General features: G+C 39.4%; 1 protein-coding gene across 1 annotated transcript; it reads right to left on the bottom strand.

Moving 5' to 3' along the window:
- Positions 1 to 328: 328 nt before the first annotated feature.
- plekho2 (pleckstrin homology domain containing, family O member 2) lies at positions 329 to 21,264 on the bottom strand. Its single transcript, XM_018668014.2, has 7 exons — positions 20,754 to 21,264; positions 7,876 to 8,025; positions 7,455 to 7,577; positions 4,180 to 4,284; positions 3,972 to 4,070; positions 3,214 to 3,516; positions 329 to 3,108 (listed from the first exon to the last, which is right to left on the bottom strand). Exons 1-7 carry the CDS (start codon positions 20,760 to 20,762, stop codon positions 1,885 to 1,887), a joined length of 2,013 nt encoding a protein of 670 aa, XP_018523530.1. The 5' UTR covers positions 20,763 to 21,264; the 3' UTR covers positions 329 to 1,884.
- Positions 21,265 to 22,213: the final 949 nt, after the last annotated feature.

Here is a 22,213-nt window from a genome sequence, read left to right as displayed (position 1 = left end):
GAAGCCAGTAGCAGAAGATATTCAGCATTTTAAAAATTTAAATGTATTAATTAGTAAATTGTTGTCAATTTTCTGTCAATCAACTAATTAAGTGTTGTTTTAGCAGTAACATTAATTAAATAGAATTTAAAGTTGGCAGGTTTCAGCTAGGTTTGAAATAAGATCTCTCTAAAAGAGAATAATTAAAATCCTAATACCATCCCCACAGGCAACCAATGACGGACATTAATAAAAGATTAAGTGGAATAGATGTACCATTTTCTTGAGTAAATCTTTGAGATGTGTGCTAGAGTTACAATAAAATGCATTAAAGACATAAAACACTGACTAATAGTTTCCCTTTGTTTATTTGGATGATAGCAACTTTTATCCAAGAGTACAAAATTATACATAATGTTGGAAAATACTCTAAATGGCGTTGCATATTTAAAATAGTCTTAAAATTTACTATCACATCTTTTAACAAATCACTGAGTGAAGATAAATTCCTGATAAAAGCAAATTTGTATAAAACTGAATTGTAAGAGGGATTAGTTAGAGCCAAAATGGCTGCTACAAGCTCTTTGTTCTATGCTATGTACAATATCAGTATCAAAACATATTATTAATTAAAAGAAACTGTAATCTTAAGTGGAATAGCAGTTCTTCTTACATAAAAATATTTGCTGTAATCACATGATTTGTCTCAAATGAAACATTTCAGAAAACTCCTGAGCTATGTTGGTCCATTCTGCCTCATCATCAACAAACAGCATAGGCTAGTAAAAAGTAAACAGTAATACTCTTCATACTTCATACTTAAAGGGATAGAATATGTAGAGTTAGCAGATAAACTGCCAACAAAAACATGCTAGCTAAAAATAGGAGCCAGGTGAATCCACAAAGTAACCATTTAAACAGATGTATAATTTTGTATACTTTTTAGTACTTTTTATATGTTCGCAATGAGTAACAGTACTGCTTTGCCATCATGTTATTAATACTCAAATTAACTTTCAAGTAACAATTGACATTTCATATGGAAAAAAAAACAATCCACAGTGGAACATCAAGCATCACTTTCAGCTGCAGAGAAGCACTAGAAATAATTGCACTTAGTTAATTATGAACAAACAGTTGCATACATGCTTGCATACATGCAACTGTTTGTGTGCTGCATAACCATCAAAAACCAGCATCTTTCTGCCAAAGTCCATGAACCGACCATTCACTAAGTCCCGACTCCCTTAGCTAATACTCCTCAACCTGTCAACTCTCTCCATTTTTACACAGCACATATGCAGTTAACAATGATAACAGTGTGAAATTAGTAATTTTGAGCCAGTAGGTCTTTAATTTGAGCATCCTCATTAAGTATTTTCTCATTTCTAGCAGACAGCTGTTTAATTTTCCTGCTGAAATGACAACCGTTGCTAATAGATTTTATCAGCTAACTAAGCAGGCTAATGTTAACTCCATGAGCTGAACAAATCTCATAAGATCAGGACAAAGTTGCTAACCTGACCATATACTGACTAGCCTCCACAGCATGGGGACCCAGTAATGTATTACCCGTGAATAGGACTTCTTTGTAACCTGTAACCCCACATACTAATGTAGTTAATGATGGGCAACTTGGACCTCAGAAGTAGCACTTATTTACTACTGTGGGTGGTAAGCTAGTTAGCCAGACATGCTAATGACTGAAGTTTATATTACAAGAGACGAACACAGTGTTAAATCTGCTTTTCCTCTTGTTTTTGTGGTTTTAGAAGGGTAAAGAAAAACTGTGCTGAGCAGGTCTGTTGTGCCTCTTGAAGCTTGCTAAGCTATAACTGAAGAATCACTGCCTAGGTGGTGGGGGATTTAGCAAATGGTCAACTCCAAGTCAATCTGTTGTGACATTCACCAGCTTTTTCTGTTGTTTGAGTCCTTTGCAAGTTTTAGTTTCTTAACCTCCCTGAGGACATGGTCAGCCTTTTTCAGCTTCTCCATGGCCTTGGCCAGCAGATCCTCTGGCATGTCCTCACTGTCACCTCCACCCTTGGACTGGGACACCCTGCTCAGGAGATCACCCGTCTTTTCCATCTCCAGAGCCACCTCAGTCTCAAGTTTTGTGACATCATCAGTGGGAAACCTGTCACTTCCAGCCACAGCACTGGTATGCTGCTTCACCTGTGAGAAGTCAGACAGCAGATCTCCAATGGAGGCTGACCTGGCCTTGGCGGAGGGTTTGAGAGGAGTAGCAGGCTTTGACCGTGGACAGGGTAAGGCCTCCGATCTAACTTGAGGTTTGGCTGCGGTTTGTGCTGGCCTTAAACTAAAAGAGATCTGAATGTTGTCCTCGCTGGCGTCCAACACATCCAGGCGAGCATGGCTCCCTCTCAACGCAGCTGTGGAAGCTGCCAGTGTGTCTTCATTCCCAGAGCCTTCACTGTCATCATCTGAGTGCTGACCGCTGTCGACAGATTTCTCCTCTGCCTTCTTTTTCTTCTCCCCGGGCAGATGACAGAGCAGTGGACTCAGGCTGAGGCTGTCACTGAGTGGGTTGTTCGAAGAGACAACTACTGAGGGGACTTCACTCTTAGGTAGCGGGTCTTCTGTTTGAGGAGAATGGTCTGAGGTATCTGAGGCTGTTTGCAGTGATGCAACATGGTCCTGTCCATCATTTGGCTGAAGAGGACAAGGACTGGTTATAGTCTCCCCTGACTCTTCTTCAGAAACCTGTATTTCTGTGACACTAGGCAGAGCTTCTGTAGAAATTGGATCATCTGCCTCGTCTGTTTCCACAGCTACTCCTGCTGTCTCCTTCCTATTAACTTCTTCCTTCTCCTTATTCTCATCAGCTGAGCCTTGAACCTCTTGGTCTGAATCCACAGCAGGATGGGAGGGTTTCTTCTCTTTGGATGGGGGCATAGGAGGATGGGGATTTGGCCTGGACTGTGAAGCCTCTGCAAGATTCTGGACGGAGCTGCTGGAGCTTGGTTTGTTGGGAGGTGTTGGTGGTGGGCCTGTCTTTTTCCTGGAATCAGGACTCTTGTCAGACATCTTCTCAGCTTTGGCCTCCTCTGTAACATCTTCAACAGAGGACTTGGCTTCTTTAGATGGAGGCATAGGTGGCTTCAGGACCTTAAAAATATGAATGACATTTTATAGGCCAAGTTATGCAAACAGAAAGACATACACAAATATTTCTGTGCTTTATGATAAGGGATAAGGGAACAAAATACAGACCTTTTTCTCTGGGCCATCAGCCTTATCAGGTGCTGAACTGGGTTTCACCTCTTTGTTAGGGGGCATGGGAGGTTTGATGACCTTTTTCTGGGGACAGACCTCTGGCTCGGTTGAAGCCTCCTCCTCAGCGCTTGGCCTTGACTCTGCAGCATCACTGGCATCAGACAGAGGCGTTTGGACTTTTGTGGCCTCTTTTGGGGTCTGAGTACCATCAACACTGGCATGATGAGTCCCATTAGGCATTATGGCATCCTCAAGATCAAGATCCAGACGCAGGATACCATCAGATGACACACCAGCTACCTAGAGGGCAAAAAAGATAACATGCTGACAGGGCATTTTTAATTTTAGCTGATATAACTTAAATTCTCAAATAAAAGCTGTTATACAAGGTAGGTGCTACTTAAGTCCAAGGTTTAAAAAACTGGGGTGAAGGGGTGAGGTGCTCCAAATTTCACTTTTCAGCTAATGTCAACAAAACTAAACACTTCTGCACAGATATTTCACATTAAAAGCCTTCCAGAAATGTATGGATTATAGATGTGGTGACTTTTTATTGATGATAGCTTAAGTCATTATAATTGATTAGTCAATAAGATATTCAATAATACTTCTGTTAAAAAGCAACGGGCAATGTGTGTGTGTGCACATACTGTATATGAATAATAATGAAGTAACTCAACACAGAGTTCAGATTCAGACCTATTTAGTGTCTGTTTCACACACACTGATGAATTGATTCTAACATTCACACACACCTCTTTCATGTGTATCCTGGTTGGTGGCCGTCGGTTACGGTTCCCTTTGGGCCTTGATCGAGTAACATGTTCCAAATTATTGCTTTCATCAACCTTCACCTGTGAAAAGATTAAGCTTCATTTATGTGATAAAATACTGCATAAAAAGATGCCACTGACTGAAAAGAAAAGACACTTGTGGCTCTGTGTGGATTACACAGATGTTCACCTCATCAAAGATTTTGTTCTTTGCACGATTGATGCCATCAGTCAGGGCTTTAATCCAAGCCTCCTTCTCTTCTGCTGTGGGAGCCTGGAACTTCACATCATGGACCTGTCAGTCACATAGCATACAACAGTCATTTCAAAATATGGCTGATGGTAAAGCATGCGGTACCTATTTTCTTTAACTGGAGAAGAATTAAATCTTTTACTTGGTTTATTTTAGGAAGCACAGTAGCCTATAGTCAACTTTCCACAACATCTAAGACCAAGAGGCCTTTACAAGCACAAATCATCATACCTGCTTTAGAGCTAAGAATTAAGAAATTATGTCATACATTTAAAAAAGGTTTGATTTGAGTATTTTTTTTTCCAGTTGAATGGAAAATGTTTTACATTTCTTTTAAAACTGAATTGGAGATGCCCTGTGTTTCCACTGTATCTCTGTGTTGTAGATGGATGATATCACTTCTTTATTTTTGATAAAAGTGACATTTGGTAGAAGTGAGAGATTTTTACTTTTATCTTTCATGCTAGTCCAAATTTTTATCTTAAACAGTTTGATAAATACAGGCCCGGACCTTGTATCCCACATCTCTGTGCATAGAATCTCTCTAAAAGAAGTCATAGAGAACTGAGTAACAGTTTATTGTTTCACTCAGTGAACTGTTCTAATTAGATAAGTAATGCAAATCAGGTATGTAAATCAATCATGATGTTGTATATAATTGTGAAAAACTTCTATCACACTGAAAACATCTGTTTATGGTTCACTACTACACATGTAGTAGCCCATGGGATTTTTTCATTGGGTTTTGAATTAAAAAAAAAAAAAAATTAAAAAAAAAAAAAAATATATATATATATATATATATATATATATATATATATATATATGTATATATATAGTCTAATTACTCATTACCCGTTTCTCTTGTGTGCACTACGAAGCAAAGCAATGTTCTGTTGTAATGTTAAATCGTCAGTGGCTGGTTTTATGTCTATGTTGCTTTACGACAGAATAAAACTTAAGTAAATTGACTCAAAGCGCTGTACACTACACATCACATTCACCCATTCACACAGCGCTTGCTCTATGCACAAAGCCCATCAATGATACATCGGGGGGCAACTCGGGGTTCAGCATCTTGCCCAAAGATACTTCAGCATGCAGACTGGAGAAGTACGGGATTGAAGAGATTAGTGGGCGACCTGCTCTCTCTTAAGGATCTCTCTCTCATGAGCAATAACAATAAAATTAGTTTAATAAACTCTGAAAGAGAAGATTTTATGAAAACTGTTTTCATCTTGTGGTGCAAGATGAAAATAAAACACTATACTCCTCTTCCTCCATATTTAAATTCAGTGCTGCCCTCTCTGTCTTTCCCCCTCTTTCCTGTCATGTCTATGGTATGTTGTAACAGCACAAGTAGACAGCCGTCCGTAAGTTTTAGTTGGTAACAGGCTACAGCTCAGTAAATGTACTATAATGACAGCTGTTCTTACAGCTGATTTTCTGATTGAACATTTAATTTCCCACAGCTTTTAAAGGGATTTAACATGAAGTTGCAACCAAATCAAGAATCTTTCAGTGTGAATTTAATGTTCATAGCCCATGTCATACTGCCTCTTTCAAAATAACAAACTTACTCCGTAGTGTATCACAGTGTAAATCTCCAAGTCCTCTGTCTATTTTAAACACTGTACTGTCAGTATCACTTCACTGATTCCTTCACTTTGGTTGGCTGTGGGATACAATACTGCTGCTGCTGTGGTACTTTAAGAAAATCTTTTGTCTTTTTGGCATCATTCAGCCAGAGCTGAACAGGGTTACCCTGGAGAAACCGAGAGGCAGCCAAGTAGCTCTTCACATCCTGCTCAGGCCCACTCACTTCATTCACACTGAACAACCTCAATAGAGCCCAAACTACCAACAGATTTAGGAATTTAGAATTTAACAAACAAGGGATTGTGTTAAAATGAATGATGGTATTTCCACTCATAAAACAATTGTTTCCACTCATAAAACAATTGTTTGCAGCAACATTTACCCCCCCCCCCCCCCCTTTTTTTTTTTTTACTTCCCTTTACTTAGAAAATAACAAAGGTAATGGATACCTAAACATTTGGTTTAGCTTCAGCTGCCAAGTAACATGCAATCCAGAGGAGAAACAGAAATCATCATGATTTTAACATATTTGTTTCTCTTCATTCTTTACTTATTCCTATATTTAATTAGTTTATTAATATATTAATATGGACAATATTTCCATTATTTGCCTTAATCGTTTTTAATTATCACTGAAAGCTAGAAAGGCTGGCTGCAGGACTGCTGCTAAATCACATACACCTGTGAGTATGTGTAGAGTTGCGTGATAAATCTATGTGGGTTTGTCACTATGAGCAACATCTTTCACATTAGACATTTAAGCAATATTAACATTTGAGCACTTCAATGATGCTTGCGGGCCGCATCACTGTCGTGCTCAAATGACGTTAAAGCACACCCTCGAGTGTAATATTGCGATTATACAACTATTACCAACAAAGTAAAATGCATAATCAAAATCTGTTCACGTTGAGGAGCAATTTGCTCTCAAAATTAAAAGGTTTTGGCAAGTCTTTTTCCCGTTTCCATGGAAATACATGGGGTCTGACTAATAACTGGAACACAATCAGTCACGTCAGTGGACTCCTATGTGTAATGGAGCCGAGTTTACAAAATAAACAGACCCTCAACTCACACAGATGTAGCTTCCGCAACCGCAAACTTTTACATGAATTTTAAGTTATAGCGCCATGTCACCTACACGGCCGATGGAGAAAGCCGAGGTCGGCAAGCATCACTGAAGGGCTCAAATAACGTTAAAGCACACCCTTGATAGTAACATTGCGATTATATAAGTATTACCAACAAAGTAACATGTATATGGCGGAGTAATATTTTTAGTGATGAGTAAGGCGTGCTGTCTAAGTTGAGCACATTCTAAATGTCTTGTTGACCAATCAGATTGCTTGGTCGGAACTACTTGTTATATAATGCCAATTAATCCATTGTTAGTACTGAAAAAATTAAGTAGAGTAGCTTTAATGATTCCCCACAGATTTGGCAAAAACTAACTGAGCCAAATGTCCTGGAAATGTTTCTCTTAAAAATGTGTTGGAGCTACTACACAATTACATTAAAATAAAATATGGCCCTATTCACCTCTTAGCATGTTAGGTTGCATTTTACATTCACACATTTGGTTCTGTCCTCATCCAAAGCACCTCTCAGCTCACCTTATTTCCAGACTTGGCTGATCGAATCAGTATCAGTCTGTGCTTCTTCTTGAAGGGGCTCTTTAATTCATGACATTTGTCATAGTTTTCCAGGTCAAGCCTCTCTAAGCAGTTCTGCAGGTCCTGCAACACAAAGCATGGGTACATTATCTGAAAAATTCTCATTCCAATTCATGGATAAAGCTGACATCATTTAATATAAACAAATCCCACAAGGAGAGATAAGACAGCAACAAACAGGTACTGTATTTTCTAATGATGTTATTTATTCAGACAATTCTATGACTGTAGCATAAATATTGATAGAGTTTGTGATTTTGTGGCTACACAATATAAAATGACATTACAGCAGTTACATGACACTGACATAAGGTGCAAATTAGTGAGAGTGCTACATGACGAGGAAGAAATGACTGTGTACCTCATTTTCATACACCACAATCTCTGTCTTTTCCACGTGAATGTAGCGGTCCTTATAGCTGGCCAACAGTCTGCCTGGAGCCTTCTTCACCCAGCCAGCCTTACCCAGGAACTTTGGCTCTTTACACTGGGCTGGGTCTTCTTTCACACCCTACAACGACACAGAGGAAGGAAATCACAATCGACACACACAGCAGAGCACTAGAAAAGTGCGGGTTGTTATTATCCCTTTCATTTTGCCACAGTTACTGACTGTTATCACACAGTATACCAGTAAAAGACTGAGGGTACTGATGTGATATTTACTATACCAGCACAGTAGAATATTAGCGCCTTTTTATGATGTATAATCCAAACAGCTAAAGGGCATCATAAAAAGTAAAAGGAGTCAAAATTGCATCATCTTACAACAACTGTATTATCTTTAGGGTGAAGTGTATTTGATCTTATGTATAATTAAAAACAACAAGGTTAGATTGACTACACTGAAAATACAGGCCACATAGTACAACCTCAATGCAGTGAGAGTGATTACACCTATGATTTCCAACGAAGGCTGATCAAAAGAGCCTGTGAACACCACAGCTTCCTCGACTGGGGGTTGAGGGCTGAAACACAGCTGCAGCAGTGGTTGGGAGACATAAGAAGAGCCAAACTACCAATAACAGAGGGAGCAGTGGCCGTCCTCCAAAAATGACACCACACACAATTCACTATTAAAAAACAGGTGAGTGAGAGCTTCTGACTTGGAACCAAGGTTATCTGTGGAAACAGATATTTCAATGTCTGATCAGACAGTGAGAGGGACACTGCATGAAGTCTACCTCTACAGACAGCATCCAAGAGGAAAACCGTCGCTCACAAAACATCACAAATCTGTCCAGCATGTTTGGTGTGGACCTGACCAGGACCACCACAGTGACTGCACAGTGCCCAGCATGAAACACGGAGGTGGGAGTGAGCTGATATGAGGCTGCATGAGAGCAAAAAGTGTTACAGGGAAGACATTTATAGATGGCACTGTGAATCCAGGTTTGTTTACCCAAATACTGAATGAAAAGATGACTCCCAGTCTCAAGAAACCTGGTATGAGAGGAATTTTCCAACATGACAACGATTCCAAACACAGAGGAAAAAAGAGAAAACTATGACCTGGCCAAGCTTGTCCCTCGACTTGAATCCAATATAACTGAATCTGGCAAAGAGCAGCTGAAAAAAATCTGTGCAAAAGAGCAGAACATCTCTCCACAGATTAGTGTTAGACTGGTATCATCTATGAACAGGAGGATCCAGGCTGTCATCAAATATAAAGGCGAGAATACAAAATAAAAGAATGGAGTCACACTACTGAAGGCTAGACAGACTTTCATCAGTCAAACATTTCTGTTTTTTAAATGAATTGGCTTCATTCTTCTTGGGTTTTGGCTAAAAACAAATAAACTATATATTAAATGGACAGGATTTGTGATTACTTAACATTGCAGTCATATTGAACACAGCTGTAATCACTTATGTTGTATCCTGTATGCACACAGACAAAAAACAGATATCAGCAAGGTACAGTAGCCTAGATGTGCCAATCCATTGCAGCCCAAGTGATGGAGCTGCTCCTCTTTTGGAGAGGTAGCAAACTTCAACACAGCAAAATAGATCAGCAGTGTATCCTGACATGTTGTGTCAGCCTGTTAAGATGCAAGCCTCAAGGTGAAAATGTGCTGTTGGTCCCCTTGAAATGTATTTAGGAATATACACCATCTGAGCACAATATAAACTAAAATAACTGGGAGTTGTTAGTTCAGCCATGGGGCTTGCAGTACTACAATGGGAGTTTTGCACCACTGTGAGTGTTGTGCTGTCAGCAGTGACAAATGTAACAGATTTTGTTTGTTGCAGGACACAAATAACATTGATAGTGAGTAGGAATTTAAACTCTAAATCACTTATCAATAACACATCAGCTTATATATATATCATGACTTTTTCTGTTTTGATATTTGCATTTTAAATATTTTCTATAAAAGATTCAGCAACACTTTTTTGTGTTTCTAATAATATCTGCTCTTATGGTTTTGGGAAGTGTGAGCAATAATTTCCTAAATTATAAGCAGAAGTTGCTCTTTATTTAAAAAATACCCTCTAGTTCTAGTTCTATAATGTAGCATATAGCAATTCTCTTAAAATGCTTTCAAGTCCAAATCAAAAGAACAAACGCATCTGTTACCACTTCAAGTTCAGATCGAGGCTATGCACTAAATGAGGAAAAACCGAAGTTCTGCTTAAACTGTGGTGTCATTGCAAAAATAGTTTGGTGTTAGAGAACTTGGGCTGTGGCCTCTTAACAACAACAGCTCTTATCCAGTTATTTCATTTCTGCCCTCTTTTCTGAAAGCACACAGTGCCTCTGACGCATCTCCTCTCACCACAGACTATAACACCTTTGAACATAATCTATTTTGGGTTTTGCTCTGCACTTTAGCTGCCTACATGAGCTTGCCTGTCACTATTTATCCACAGATGGGTGGTTATTGATAACATGTCACTTCTGTTTATATAGCACCCAAAAAAAACAGGGCACAAAATAAAGATCAATACAGAACAAATTAAATGAATCTGTCAACAAAATCCCCTCAGCCGGCAGTTCAGCAGGTACATCTTGTTAGTTTCAGCCAGTAAACTGCAAGTGTATTAAGGAACTGAAACATGTAACATTCACAGTGAAAATGGTCAAGTGTGCTAATGTGTTTCATTAGTACAGTCTACATTTTGCAAAACAATGTCACTGTGTTATGGGAATGAATGATGCAAACAACACCTCTGAACAAATACTGGAAAATGATATTTAAAAACAGAAAACACTCATACAAACTCCTAAATCTACCTCTCCAACATAACCCATTCTACACTATCAGTATACTCATCATGTTAAGTCATTATGTAAGCTGTGTGCAACAGAGAACATTTTCACTAGTAGAAAGCTAGCAACAACAGCGACGACTGTTCAAATCTTAAACATAACATTACAATCATGTATTATAGTACAATTCACAGATACACAGATCAGTTTTGGTAGGTTGAATGATTCTGAATTATCTGCACTTTGGGAGAGATTTTAACTGAAGTCATCTGTGAATTAGAGATAGACCGTTTTTTTGAGGGCCGATACAGATACCGATTATTAGTAGTCCAGGAGGCCGATAACCAATATTTGGAGGCAATATTCATTTGCAGTAAAAGTGAAAATGTTGGTGTCAAAATTTTGAATAATACAACCTCCAACACTTAACTTTGTTTAAATGCCTTTAAGCATATGTTTACTGAACAGCTTTTCAGATTTGCAACATGTTAAAGGTTTTTTTTATCTTAGACAATAGACATCTTTGTTTTAAGATCCTAACAAAAAGTGCAGGGAGCTCTCAGGCTCAGCAACATGTCTTATAAAGTTAAATGAAAACTTAAACAAATAAATAGCTCCCTAAAGTTTTCTACAGTAAATAAAGAAACATATATCTGCTCTCCGGAGCTTCTCCACTCGCAAACTTTTTCTCCTGTCTGCCGTGTGTGAGCACTGTGCATGCACAGCTTTCACTGCTAATTGGCTGTTACCCGTGCTGTGGCTCTGCGTGTAACGAATCAGATGGTGCTGTGGGTGGGACAATGCTGGAGACAGAGTAGTGACTGCAGACAGAGAGGCACGGTTGCATCAGAGCTAAAATAACCCAGTTTTAAATTGATTTCTTATCGGCCTTCGGGTTAAAAAAAAGAGGCAGATGCTGATATGCGTCAAAATGCCGAATATCGGCACCGATAATCGGCCTGGTTGATAATCGGTCTATCACTTTACAGTCAGCTTAGGGCAGTTACAATGGATTTCAACAGTCGATCAAAAAAATGGAAAAAAGTGTAGCTGTAGCCCAACTAGTCCAGCTGCAGTCAATTCGTGTGAGAATTTTGGTTATGGCCAAAAGCATGTTTTGTGTGGTCATAGTGACCTTGACCTTTAATATTTATATAAAAGTCAATATGTAACATCAAATTGACAGATAATACAAAAAGTACAAATACAAAACTAGAAATACCACTTCATAGTTGTACGCCTCCCCTAACCACTCCACTTGCAGTTAATTAGCAGTGTGAATTCTTGAGTTATGGTCAAAAATGTGTTGTGACCTTTAACCTTCGACCACTAATTGTATCAGTTCATCCTTGAGTCCAAATGAACGCTTGTGCCAAATTTGAAAAATTCCTGAGATATCATGTTCTTGTAATATGGCATTACATTTACACTAAGATGGACAGGTGTTTGTTAACAACCAGTTTAAGCTAACACAGTTGCAAACACCATACATAAAAAGCTACAGTATCTACCCTTGTGCTAGCACAGGAAGGTTCCATTCTCCACGAATTAAGAGAAACAGATTTTGCTGTTGTTCCACATTTCAGTTTTGAAAGTTATCTGAATTATGCCAACACAGGAAGACATTTTGGCTCTGAACTGTCAGAAAGGGATGTGTAGAATGGATTTCACTATTGACTCAATTATATAGAAAGGACACCCATGAACTACTTTTGCTATTGCCAAAATATGGCCAAAAGCAAAGCCTCACAGCAAGAAGATTCCAGGTTCAAGACCCGGTTTGCCAGGGGCTTTTCTGTGTGGAGTTTGCATGTTCTCCCTGTGCCTGCGTGAGTTCTCTCCAGGTACTCCAGCTTCCTCCCACAGTCCAAAGACATGCAGGTTAATTGGTGACTGGCGAATGGTTGTCTGTCTATATGTGTTGGTCCTGCAATGGACTGGCGATCTGTCCAGGGTGTGCCTGCCTCTTGCCCAATGTCAGCTGAGATATGGATAAGTTAACGGATAAGTGGTATAGATAATGAATGAATGAATGTAGTTGCACTAAGCACTAAATGTGAAATACTAACTACGCTGGCGACAAAGAGAAGCGATGGATTTAGCCGTACAATAGCATACTTTATGCAACATATTAGGGGTGGTTTGAGTTTCTAAGTTTCTAAAGACACTTCACTTTTCACAGTGAAACTGGGTCACCATTGTAATCTATTGTAACTGCTGTGAAGCCAAGCTGACAACACTATGGCTGACACCCTCTATGAAATGTATACTGGTCTCAATATATATATAAATTTCTGGAGTAAGTGCTGTGGAAACGCAGATACTCCCTTTTCATGGTGACTAAAACACTGACAAGTGCAGGTGCCTGCAAAATTCACAGCCTTTGTTTCTGTTGGAGGAACTTCCACAGGATATCTTTTTTTCCTTTTCGGGATTAGGTGGGAGGTCATCTAACTGTTTTTCCACTTTCACTGTAACTGCAAGTGTGTCTCAACTTGGTAAACAGCAGTGCAGCTGCAAAGAAAGAAAGGCCAAGCAGGGAGAAAAACATGCCAGAGAGACAGTGAGAGGGGTAAAAATAAAACTCTACATAGTAAAACCACTTTAAAATTGAGAAAGTTCTCCATGGAAAGACAAAGCTGCCTCGCTGTGCCGTCAAGAACAGCGACCCCAGGCAAAAGGTGGCATGTCTGTGACATGGGTAAACATGGAAACATGGAAATGAGGCTGCGTGGAAGACTTCAGTACAGTGCAGTGCTGACCAAATGCTTGCAACAGAGCAGCAGTGGGAGGTTTCCATTACTCAGAACTCAGCTGACTACTATAGCTCTGCGCTGTGATATCATATAGTGAGAGGCTCCAATTTAGAACTCACACAGGAAGTCTGCTCTGTGCTGAAGCATAGACCTAACCCAACCTTTTACCCAACACTGCCTACAGATGTTCGTGCAATCTATTAACTGTCCTTTCTGTGGTGCTACGGTGAACGCTGAAACAGATCAACTGTTACCTACCATTGTGCAGTTTTAAATAATTTGCAGGGACAAACAGTAATGCAGTTATAAATGGATATTACATTGAACCTAAGCTATCTTATGCAAGCTGGGTCTTAGAAGAGGAAGAGAAAACAGAGCATGAGGTTATGTGGGAGAGACACACCTCAGCAGACATGTGTTTCTGATGAAGTCTTAGGTCAGGGAGCATCTGGCATTCATTGATTTTCACGCTGACCTGCCCAGCTTGAAGTCACCACAAGCGTCACTGGAGCTCACACTTTACCCCCTCTAAGCCCTCACTACCCCAACTGGGAGAAAATAGTAGGACTGGACCACTATATTGTTTTGCAGAATTGATTACCTTGTATAACCTGAGATGAAAATGAATAAAGTTCTGATTCTAAATTTCTGACATATAAAATAGTCAAAATCAAAGATGCAAGGATTCACTTCCTGTGTGGTGTCACTGCTGCCAGTGTTGTCATAGTCAAATGTGCTGCAATAAATGAGAGGGGTGTTCCACACAGAACTGTCCACACCCTACAATTCAAAACAGATTCACTCATACAGATACAACTCAGATACACTCTTATTCATTGGTCAGCGTTTCATTGTGATTCCTAATGAAGTCAGTCATTGTACACAATGTATGTGTACTCAAACCGAAGACCATGCTTTACACTAAAACAATCCTGCTTACTTGTAGCTTTAAAACTGTGACTCTGCTCTACATTTTACACCACAGACCACAGGTGGACCTGAAAGCCCTAATATGTTTGCTAACAATAGGACAAAGCCACTGACATAAATTATTTCCACCATTATGTTCTTTGCTTTCCTCTCATATGACCCTCTGTCAGAATGAAGATTCTCACAGATGTAAAAAAGACACCTGATGCCTCCTTTATCTTTTAAAGTAAATACCTATTGTACAGAATTTACTTGGATTCATCTTGACCCAATAGAACTAGTGAAAAAAACATAATCATGTAAAGGGATTCACCTGTTATCAGTCAAAAAAGTGATAGTGTGAGAGGGTAGCGGTGGTGTTTCACTGCTCAATCACTGAAACAGGGAGGAAGTCTATTTTTTACCTTGTCATACGTATTGCAGTAGTGACTGCTTTTGACACTTGAAGGGCTCTTGAGGCCCAGGTAGCTATAGAATGAAATCACTCAACATAGAAAATTACTTTCACTATTTTTATTAAACATGATGAGAAATAGTATAATATAAACATAATGATTTTTAGACTGAAAATACAAATATAATTTGACTTACAAGGTAAGTGTACAGCACAAAGTTTAGTCAAAACTGTGTCAAAAAAGTTGGGACAGATTGTGATCATTAATTTTGTACCATTAAGTGACTCATTCTTTTGCTTGTAGCTTGTGCTCATTTGTGCAGGCAAAGCAAGTATTTTTGCTTCATTCATTTTCATGTCATGAGCATTATACATAAACTGTGATAATTTAAGAAATAACGAAGCACATGCATTTGTTTTGCTGCACAAATGATGTACAAACAAATGAGACCACTTTGGAGTCATTCAGGCATGAACTGGGTCTGACATAATAGGCCTATGCTTAAAATTCCAAAGACTCTGCTGAATGCATATATGGGAAACACTGCTTTATTATAGTTTCCATCAAGCTGCAACTGATTATCATTTTTACTGCTGATTAAGCTGCTGTTTCTTTTGTTAAATAATAATGATGCAGCTTCCACCCTTTGGGAAGTGGAGCAGCGTCACAGCTTTTTTTTGTTAAAAGTTATCACTGGTTTCTTGTGAAAAGTCCATATAAAAAATAAATAAATAAATAAATAAATACCAAAACCATCTCAATATAATCTGAGTGAGAACAAGGTGTTTTGTGTCTGTCTCTGACCCTCTCTTCTGACTGACTGACTCGTGATGCATGGCCAGTCCAACCACAACTGTATCCTACATGAACTCCGTAAAGCTCACCGATAAATGCAAATGGTGACGGCCACCGCTGAGGAAAATGTTACTTTGAACAGATGTCATATTACAGACTAAAATGGTATTTCAGGATCAATTTTAGCCACAGGACTCTATTACTACAGTCCCTGGAGAGGCTGTGCAATGATATATTAGCTATGAGACATCCGATGTGCAGCATTTCCTCATCATTATTCTGTCTTGTGGCTGCTAGCGCAGCGATAGAATCACTCTTTGCTGTTGTGTTGTTAATTAAATTAAAACAAAAACAAAAAAATGTTCAACAGTGGGTTCAGGTGGGCCATTCTAGCTGGGTCGGATACTATAAAGTTGTGACAATACAAACTTAGTGCTGATGGATTCTTTAGATGCACACTTTCTGGTTTGTCAGTCTTCTTGAGTCTTGTCTTTAAGTTTGCATCATTGAACTAATCGTGTCTGTGGCCTGTTTCTGTTAATTTTCAGCTGGTTGCACGTTACTATCACTGATAGTCTTCAGTTAACTGACAGGTAGGCTTTTTTTTCCCAAGCAAGATGAATGAAGAGGAGTTGGATGAGTTTCATGCAATCTGTAGATTTTGTGTGGATTAATTAGATAAATTGTTCACCAAAATTGTTTCCAATTAATTGTCAACTGACAAATCAATATGTAATTTCTATATAGCTGACCCTGGCTGAACAGAAAACAAGACCCAGCATGCTAAGAAACAACCTTGTAAAGGCAAAATTAATACGACAAAGCAAAGGATCACAACCATAACTCACTTGCCTTATGCCTTGGGCACCAAATTCTTTTGGAATGTCAAACAAACAAAGGGAAGGATAAACAAAAGCCAAAAGATAAAAATAACATCCAGAAAACCTTCCCTCGAACATACTATATACTGTATGGTGGCACCCAGCCTGCCTCATAAACATTTAGAATCACAGCTAAATAAACTGGCTGAAATGGACCAGACTATTAAATCATAGCATAAGCCATGTTTGCATTACTTGACAGGCATCAGCTGTTTCATTCAAATCATTGGCCCAATCACCAGTAGCTATCGGTTAACTAGTCACATCCAATAACATTCAGCTGGAACCTGCCACTTCTCACGATTACTCTCCTGCCTACCACCTCACCACTCCCCTCATTATGTGTTGGATTTTGGTGTTGTTCAGTTTTGTTTCTGAGAATTCATATTTTTTAACAACATTACTTTGGACTCTGGGAAGTTGTGATTGACATTTTTCACTACATTTTCATGTTTTAGACTACACCATTAATTAGGTTGATAATTTTGCAGATTGTTTGATAATGAATGAAACTGTTAGCTTTGGCCTTAACTGCATCTTCTTTAATCCTGCTCTTCCATAATTTTAAGTGATTAAATGCTTCTTACTTAAATGTAGGGATGCAAAGGGGCAGAAAGTTTGCGGTAAATTTCCAGATTTCAATGGAAAGTTAAGGTGGGGAACTTTGGAAATATTCCAGGTTGGAAACTTGTAAAATATTTTATGATTGATGCTGGATAAATGAATAGTAAAGGAGTAGATGAAAAGATGAACTCTCCTCACTTGGCTGCTAAATCAAACTCTAACCTACAGTCTTGAATGAACAGAAAACTGGCAGAAGAAACAGCGTCATGGCTGAGCTAGCACCATGATAGCTAGCCTCTTAAATTGTCAATGAAATGGTAGTAGTTTAAGTTCCCTGTTATAGCTAACCTGCAAATTTCCAAATTTCCAGTTTATTCCCATTAATTCCCATATATTCTCATTAATTCTCATGGAAAGATTCCAACTTTGAAAACTTACAGAATTTTGCATCCTACTGAAATGTACTTTCAGAGTTGTGGTTAGGTGCACAGGCTTGTACTGTTTGCTGTGATGTTTCTGCTGCTTCAAGTGCCCCAGCTGTAAGTAACATAACTGTAACCCCCCAAAAAAGGGCAGGACCTTTACCTCACAGGTGACTTGCACACCTGAAACACATCCCACTTTGCCATTGTATGTGTGTGTAAGACAGTGATGAATTGAGGTGTGTGCTGATATTAAAAATGATGATGAGAATTATGGAGAGGGAAACATAAGTGTTTCACTGTTTCTATTTCATCCTAAATTAACCCTTTGTGCAGAGAGTAGAAAGGAGAGGGATTTATGTCCCTGCAAGAGCACAAATTCAAGAACACACACACGCATTCACTATTGAGAACTCTTTCTTTTTCATAAAGTAATTTTCCCAGAAATTGTCAGCGCTGTCCCAGTAAGATGATGCGCACACACGCATTCATTGTGTGGCAGAGGCCTGGATAGCAGGGCGATTACAAGAGAGGGTTAATTGTTTTGTGCCTGACACATAATGTGGCAATCTGTTTCGTCTTCTCTGAGTGAGCCAGGCAGACACGTCACAATATGCACTCAGGTCAGTGGGGTGGTGATAAAAGGATGATTCATAGAGCTGAGACAAATGATCACCACCAGTTGTTTGGGGGGAGAAAGATGGAGAAGGTAAGGCAGAATGTGAAGCAAAGAGGAGAGCTGGAAATGACAAATTAAAAACATAAAGAAACAAACAAGAGCTGAACAGCTGTCCGTGGGTGACAATCCAAGCAGTGGGTTAAACACTTTCCAGTCATAAAAACATTTCTCCACTAGTTTCAGTTTGGCTTTAGATATTGTACAATACTCAAACAAACATGGTTTCAAAACTGTAAACATTTGAATGAATTTGGAACACTCACTTTTTATGTCAGGAAATATAAACTATACACTGCAGGTAGTATGAACATTTTTCTGTTTTACAAAGTACATTACAAAAGCTTTTTGGACATATTTGTCTGCATGGCGTTGGTTATATTCTGCTATTTAAGATGTCTGTCACTTTTTAAACTGCGTGTTTGTCTCTGAGAAATAAAGTGAAATTACAAACTATTATCCAAGCTGCAGAATAAATGAAACTCAGATAACAAGGATATATATGGTGATTTCTAAGCAAAAATGAATTTCAATTTAATTGCAACTTTAAGAACTACATCTGCAAAATACTTACAAACTCTGCTGGTCCCTTTTCAAGTAGCGTCACACACTTTCACTCACTCTGGGAATCCCCGGCAAAATAAGACATAATTTTCTCACAAAATGTCCATACATTAGGCTGGTTAATGTTTAAAAAACAGTATAACCTGTCCTGTCTTACTCAAATATAACACAAATATTGCAATATACTGTAACCCTTTCCATTTTGTCATTCCTCCCTGTGCAGAAAGAGTGTAGAAAAATGGCAAAGTCACTGTGATATTGTTGTATCAACATAACTTCAAGGAACTTGCCCTAAAAAACTAAGCTCTTTGGTCTGATTAAATGTCTCAAAGCAAAATCTAAAGGTGTCCAACTTCAGACAGCGGATACTATACTGTATGTTTACAGTTTAAAATGTCATTGAGTGTTCATCTGCTATGATGACAGACAGGTGAAGCTGAACAAAATGCAAATACAATGAATGACTCCAGTTCCACTCCTATCTGCTGCACAAACATCTACTCAAACTCCAGTTCTGACACAATGCCATCCATGAAGCACACACATACAGCTCTGATACATGCAGCCTTTGTTGTCATCAAAAACTCTGGCACATCACTTACAAATCTGGTAACATGAACCTTGGTGTGTATCTGGTACAAACTCTTCAAACACAGACTTTGCCTATAAGTTATTCAATTATATCCTCAACATTTTATTCTGATGATGTGTCAGCTATACTTTGATCACTGTGTCCACAACGACAATGGTTGTGAGAGTAAGTGTCCTCTAACAGTTCAAATGTTGGCTGTTTAGTGGTTTGCAGCCTACATAGTCTGGATTGGAGAGGGATTCTAGGAAAGTAGAAAAGTTCTTTAAAAAGTGAAAGAAAAAGCTGCATTTAATGAGCTGATTCTGTATGGACAGTAAAGGCAGCTAAATGATCAATTTTACGATTTAAGGGTGGGGCACTGCATATTTGATAACGTTCGGAACAAGATCCCTACAAGTTCCATACTGTAGGTAACACAGTATATCTCTGACTTCCTTTTTCTCATAAGTTTGCTTCCTCAAAATGCCAAGCTTTCACTGAAGTATGCAGTTAGCTGTTAGGTTACATTAGTGTCGTTTATGTTCTTTAATGTTTTGGGGATCAAATGCGCACGTTCTTATGAGGTTGCGACAAATCAAACGCAAATATCAATAGCCTGTATCGTGATGCTTGTTAACTCTGTAGCCCTGCAGACAACGGCACGCCAATCATGGTTCACAGATCAAATCACATTTAACTTGGTAACTGTCAGAGTAGGATAGGTAATTCAGCCTTTGTCAACACTTTTTCTGACACTTTCAGTGTGGATTCGCAAAGGCAAAGCACATTTTATCTATGAAATGTCAGCCCTCAGATGTTATTTCTCATCTTGTGTCGAAGTCTGGTCCTCTCAAACAGTGTTTCCCTCCCGGACTCCTGCCAAGATGAACAGTTTCGCAGCGTGTCTATCCCGACACTTTACATTGCAATGCAATTCAAACAAGTGGCAGATTGACATTATAATTATGCCGTATTTATCAAAAGACCCATCTGAGTTAGACAAGATCTGAATTTCTGTTCTAAAAGTTATGTGCTTATGTCCACACGTTGCGATATACTAAATGGCAGATTTTTAAATGGAGCTTTCGCTATAGTCCTCTTCTGCAGCGTTTCTTGTGGAATCTGACCAACAAGTTGATGCAACAGATTGACAGGTGGGCAGGTGCAACTGCGCCAAATAATGCTGACCTCATATGACTGCATCAGAAAGCTGGGTAATGTATTAAAACCCCAAACTAACTTCTCTCCCATTACACTGCACGAACATGTTCCTATCTATGGGCCCTAACTTTGCTCTGGTAAGTTAGATATCATTTTACTTCCGATGTTCGTAACACCACAAATAAATGCCCCTAATGTGTTCATTCTCATTAAAACATCTCCGAAACTACGAGCTTACACTGCAAACACGTGAAAACCGGATTACAGAAAGCGAAGCAGCACACACACTGTGGCTGAAGTCACTACTCACATCTTCCATGATAAGGACCAAAATCCGTTATGTGAGTGTTGACTAGCCTAAAATCACTCGACGTCGCCCTTATCCTCGCCAGAAACTGTTCACTTCTCCCCTGATGGTCGGCAGCTGACACATTTCCAACAACACACGTAAATGCAGAAAATGAGGAACTGTGCAGTTTATGACCAAGTGTCGTCTGGTTTTCCTCTTTTGGCCTCAGAGAAAAAAGTTCGAAGAAAAAAGTTTGGTTTCCGGTTGAAGAGCCTTTACCGTCTTGAATCTAAAAGTCTGTCGAGGAGGAGCAATGCGAGCCGCGGCCACACACACATCGTCTGAGCATCTGAATTTAAACTCTGCAGCCGTCACATTGTTTAGAACAAAGTTTGGCCGGTGTGAAGTGTGTGTTTAGCTGCTGCATTTCTCGACCTGATGAGCAGATGTAAGCTGGAACAAAAAAGTATAGCAGCTGCAGCATCCTCTGAGCTTCACTGAGTACACTCCTCTCATCCGGAACTCTCTGCTCAGAGCGCCAGCAGGACGTTTTTCTCAGGCCAACATGGGGTGTACCGTGATTGCAGACATTATTTTTAGCTTTATTTTGCACCTTTATGAGGAACACACTGACTAACGAACACTAGTGCTGTAGTCTCTGGTGAAGCACTCAACACTTCCTGGTACAGTAGGCGTGGCTGTTTATGGGCCAGTGTTTACGAGGAGATGTTTCAAACTTGACACAAAGTCTCAAAGATGAACAATCTTGAATGCTGGGTTGCCAGGTTGGGGGTGGCGGGACCCTCTTTGTGTTGAAATGTTTCCTACGTTTTTTAAAAGTTGGAATAAATTATCCTAATCCATTCCACTTTTGTCAAATTCCGTTAATTACTAGCTGCCCGTTCTGTGTGTGCTGAGAAAAACAATCCAGTGTTCCTATGCACTCTGACTCTGTAAATGCGAAACGAATAAAGTGGCTCGGGCCGAGCCACACACTGTGTCCTGGCCAATCAGCAATGGTCATGCTCATGCACAGGACAAAGAAAAGAAGAGAGAAGAGGAGATGGGAAAAGGGGGAGGGAGTGGCAATATAATGGGCAGCACCAATTTAATGTTTAGCAGGGGAAGGAGAAGGATCAGCCTAGCTTCAGTCACCACCAGACATAGTGAAGTTTTGAATAGGGTTGATTAGGACTGCAAACCAGAGACTGACAGAGATGTTAAGGTGAGAACATAGAAAGAATTGCTACTGGTGGCAGCATGAAGGCCTGCACCCCAAATGACACGCACACAGATAGGGCTGGTGAAGAGACTAACAGGGCTGGTAAACAGGCCTCACTGGTACACTAGGTGCAGAGAAGGAAACACAGTGGGGGGTACTCTTCTGGCAGTACAGAAAGAGAAGTGAGGGGGAAGCATAAGGAAACTCTCTGAGATGTATGGCATATCCAGATCCACCCTGTCAGACCCCAGGATGGGGA

This window comes from Lates calcarifer, linkage group LG2 (genome assembly GCF_001640805.2).
Source record: "Lates calcarifer isolate ASB-BC8 linkage group LG2, TLL_Latcal_v3, whole genome shotgun sequence".
Taxonomy (NCBI): domain Eukaryota; kingdom Metazoa; phylum Chordata; class Actinopteri; family Centropomidae; genus Lates; species Lates calcarifer.
Note: the sequence above shows the minus strand (reverse complement) of the source record. Positions and strands in the feature narration are given on the sequence as shown.